This window comes from Phaethon lepturus, unplaced genomic scaffold, assembly GCF_000687285.1.
Source record: "Phaethon lepturus isolate BGI_N335 unplaced genomic scaffold, ASM68728v1 scaffold10341, whole genome shotgun sequence".
In the NCBI taxonomy this organism is placed as follows: Eukaryota; Metazoa; Chordata; class Aves; order Phaethontiformes; family Phaethontidae; genus Phaethon; species Phaethon lepturus.
Window position 1 is genome coordinate 20,328 of NW_010516968.1, and position 4,850 is coordinate 25,177.

The 4,850-nt window shown below is 36.5% G+C and overlaps 1 protein-coding gene across 1 annotated transcript in view; it reads right to left on the bottom strand.

The window, feature by feature from the left end:
* Positions 1-556: 556 nt before the first annotated feature.
* The window catches only part of C2CD5 (C2 calcium-dependent domain containing 5), a 65,314-nt gene continuing 61,020 nt past the window's right edge, over positions 557-4,850 (bottom strand). The window contains exons 25-27 of the mRNA XM_010296230.1: positions 4,461-4,651; positions 1,403-1,549; positions 557-688 (exon numbers count right to left, since the gene is read on the bottom strand). Coding sequence (XP_010294532.1) covers positions 557-688; positions 1,403-1,549; positions 4,461-4,651 — 470 coding nt within the window. The remainder of the gene's footprint in view (positions 689-1,402; positions 1,550-4,460; positions 4,652-4,850) is intronic.

Here is a 4,850-nt window from a genome sequence, read left to right on the forward strand (position 1 = left end):
CCTGTGCACAAAACTCTTGCTCCATTGGCAAAGGTGGCTAATACAGGCTTCTCCGTTGTCTCCCACCCGCCCACCCCAATCACTCTTTTTACACCGAGCTGAGAATCAGCTAAGAAAATACGCAAACTCAGAAATGGTTCTGAATTACAACTTATCGTGGTCCTGTTAGAATCAGCTAAGAAAATATGCAAACTCAGAAATGGTTCTGAATTACAACTTATCGTGGTCCTGTTCAACAGCTGAAAACACAAGAGAATTTTTGTTTACTTTCTCAGTTCCATGGGATACCTACTATTTTAATCCATACTCTCCTATCAGCACTTCATCTACTGCCTAGCTTTCACAGGGGCCTGCAATTACAACAGATGAATCAGAGCATACCTGCAATATGCTGCCCTGAATATTACACGAAGTTAAAGGACAAAGTATAGTGATTGTCTTGGATTTTGGCTGTTAATGTTATGGGGAGATACTGATTTTGAAGATGCAAACCTAGATATTCCCACATTTTAAATAATATTTATATTTCGCAGAGACTACTTCACTTTTTCTGTCTTCACGTTGTGACATCTCCTCCAGAACTTGTGGGTTGAGAAACAACTGTAGAAGGTTGTACTGGTAACATTTCTAACTCAGATTCACGTACAAAGATGACTGCATCACCACTGACATTTATTAAACACTGAGCCTGGAAAAAAAAGGCAGTACACAGTTAACAAACATTAAATAGTAACAACATATTTTATGTTTACTTGCATCTGCTAGATGTAACTACACAAATAACAGAAAAGCTGATGGAGATCAGAGAAGGACAAATTCTTACAATTTATTAGTGAGGCAATCTCTGCCATATTTCCTTTTATATCCACTCACTTGGTGTGCTATCAAACATGTTGACAGATTTTCATAAGACCACCAGAAATTAAATATCTGGGCAGCTGTACTTGCTTTCACTACTGTTCTGAATATACTTCATGTACCAAAACAACCATATTCCATTGTCATCTTTACTAATGAAGTTTTGTCCCTTTATGTCCAAAAATTGAGCATCTTATATCAGCAACTCCAGGTATTTTTATGTGCAATTAGGATCAAAATCCTAATATTGCAACATCAGTAAAGCTAAGTAAGTTCAGCACTACTGTTGAACTGTTTCCTGCAATTTGCTTCATTCTAGTGAACTTAGTATTTTTACCCATTTGGGTATTTATGAAGCATATTCAAAATTTTGTGTTAACTCAGGTGTTCAAGAATGCTCTTGGCTTCTTTAAACATTATGATGAAGAGCTCCAGAAGTGTTACGCAGACATGGCTCTACAGGGTTGCTGTTTTTTAAATAGCTAAAATGTGTATTTGTGTCATACTAATCACAATAGCACTGTTATTTTATAGCATAATTTACCTGATTTTTGTTTGGATTTTCCATGAAGACACACTGCTTCATTATGTATGAGACAACTGCATTCCCCCCTAAAGCTGCAACATGAGCTCTCACCATTGCAAACACTTCAGCAATAAAAGCATGGAGAAAACCACTGACGCCACCCTCCTAAAATGGAAAAAAAAAAAATTACAAAAAAATTTACATTTTACGTTTGGTATAGCTACAAAATGCTAAATACCTTTCTTACATTTTTTACCAGCTGAATATTTCAATAAATCCTAAAGAGTGTATTGTACAGAACTTAAAAGCTGTTCACTGTTTAACAAGTCACAGTTAAACATCAGACCAAGGGAACTTAACCGTTTGCGGAAAAGAATCACAATTAGGTTATTCATTTGTGACTGGTATTCTTTGCAAACAGTGTATCACATGTACCAATACTTTTCAAACATTCCAACAACCTCCGCAGGAATATTTAATATTGCAATGACAGTTGAATAATTACTTTTTTCTTTCATCAGGAAGGATACTACCCCCCCCCCCTTTTTTTTTTTTTTTTTTTTTTGCTAGCTGGGAAGCAGATAAAGAACAATTTCTACTGAGGATTAAAAGAGACTTAGACTTCTTGGAAATTACCGGTAAGGAGTGGCCATTACCTTTGGTCACTGCAATTTCATGTATGTTGATGACTGTCATTAGTTCTCAACATTCACTAAAGAAATGATCCCTCAAAATACAAAGTAAGCAAGGGACAGAGCACAAGACTTGACAAGCAAGCTATTCAAGCTTTTTTTTTTTTTTTGCCCCCCTTGAAGCTCAAAAGAACTTCTGGCCATCCCGTTTACTGAAGTTGTTTGACTTGATAGTGCTTGTGGGGGACTTTTACTTCTTTGGTGCCAAGCTGAATAATTTAAATTCCTGTGAAAGGATGAGAAGGAAAACAATGAAGTATGTTTTTTTCCTAGACAATCCTTAAAAAAGAATGTGAGCAACTACACCAGGGGGAAACCCAACACATAAAAACCAGGTAACCAACCAAAAAAATAAAAATCCACAGAAAAAAAAACTAAGAGAATAAACTGATGAAACAGAGCTCCATACTGGTTCAAAATATCTGTAGCATTTCAAAATGGAAGTGAAAGGCAAGACCACTAGACTTCCCACGTGTGTGTGCCACAGGAGAAAATGAAAGAGGTAGGTAGAAGAGGCTACGCTGAACTTCAACAAACACTGACTGCACTCATATCTACTGGAAAAAGTATAATATACCCTGACCAGACTCATAAAGGTATTATGACACATATCTTGCAGATGAAAATTAGCAAAAAACAAGTATAATTTCACCAATCCAAGCACGAAGCATGAAGGCAACTGCAGCCAGAAATCAAAATTTCAATACAAGTTTGCCATTCTCATGAAATTTTGATTTTGTCCAAGTGTTTTAATAGTTACAGCAACTGATGGGGGGGAAAAAAAAATAATCTGTAATATTATAAACCTAATACAAAATTTGATGACAACAGATAACAAGATTATAAATGTAAATGGCATAAAGATATTATTACATGAAGATACTATGTAAATGGCAAAACGTAAGAGCAATGGATAAATTTGACTTAAAACTATCATTGATTTTTGAAGCACAGTGGCTGTTATATACTTTAGCTTATGAAAGTTTGTAAGGTTTCAATATTCTATAAACTGCTATAAGCAAAATATAAATACGAACACAAATGCTGCCAATTATTTTTCTGTAGAATCAAATACATTGCTCAAGTTGGATATAATGACCGCTCTGTTTTGACTTTGTTACAGCCTCAGGGCAATACTGTGCAACTAGTATTGAAACTGGTTTGTGACTCAGCTTATGCAGCTAAAATGGATTTAAATTAGCTGCCCTGAGTGCTGGAAACAGCACACTGACAGTATCACAGAAACTGTACAACTGTCCCAACTTCATGGAAGAGTTGAATCAAATACTTGAGCAACCTACCTCTGCCAAGATCTGCTACCACAGTTACCAAAGCTTGCTTATCAGCTATTGAATTTGTACCTACAGAAGCTGCAGCTAGTACAGAAATGTCACATAAACATTTCCCTGGTCATACCATATACATCCTTTTGAAAATGCTGTCCTTTTCTCTCAAGTTAAAAGGGGCCGTACTTGCAAGATCCAAAAAAGATCTTTGATCAAAGGTTCTCTAGAGAGCTTGCAACTCATTTTTATGAAGGCTTATAATTTTTATTAACATCTGCTATGTAATTTTACCGATGTGTAATTAGCAAGAAACAGCATACTCTTCAGCACTGACAAACCAGGCGAAAGGTACATTCCACTTCTGTGTCTGAAAATGGTAGCAGAAGGATGCGGCTACTTCCCAAAAGGGCATGAAAATGATAAGGAATGTGTCTTGGATTTTTGCATGCTCAGGAGTATCAGCTGTCCAGATCCAAACTGGAGATCCTTGTTTGAGTTATCACTAGCTACACCCTCTAAGCTGCTTGTGTGGTTATGTACTCTACAGCATGCTTTTTAGGCATTCATCACACAGAGCTATGTTACAGCGAACGCACAGAATGTAGTATTAAAAATCAGCGTAATAGTTATATATGAAACAGGAAACCTTGTATTAACCAACAAATTCTAAAATCCAAATACATTGTGAAAGTTCATCATTGAGCTTGCTAAACAAGAGAAAAATATCTTCCCTTCCCCTCTTTTCCTTGAAACTAATCTCAGGTTTGGGTTCAAATGATCCCAACTACCATTGTTAGTCAAAGACCTATTTTTTCCAAATAGTTCTGTTTAAGAACTCATTGGTTTAGTGTTATATCCAAATTCAGTAACAACGGCAATGGTTAAGTAATCCCTTCCTAACATTGCCAAACACAAAGCAGCTCTATACGCTCTGTGACAAGAGCAGTGCAACCTGACTTAATCCTCATTCAGCACCCACCCTGAAGTGACAAAAACTCTTTTCTCTTGCTGTGCCATACCTCAACTCAAACATCTTCAGACACTTACCTTTGATTATTATATTTGACAAAAAGTGCTAGACCCCGATACACAGCTCACCTCACGCAAAGAAGTGGTTTCTCGTATAAAAAACATGTTGATTATTCCAAGATATTTGGTTATTTTTGCCCCAGGTAGAAAAGAAAGAGGTGTCATCTTAACAACTGAGACAGTAGAATTGGCGCATGATGGAACAGAACGGTGCCGTAAGTATCCCTCAGCCAATGGACTTGCTTTATCAAGTGAAGCAGCTAAAAAGATGGGAAAAAAAGAAAAGAAAGTAACTATCAAGATTGATCACCGTTTCTCAAAACACAAAAACTCTTCTTTATGGTTTCCAAATAGCTTGGTGACAACATTCAGCTGTCTGTGATGCTCAGCCATATCATGTGAGAAAGGAAATCATCATGCAATGCATGCAAAAGGAGACAAAAAGCTGAAATGGAATTT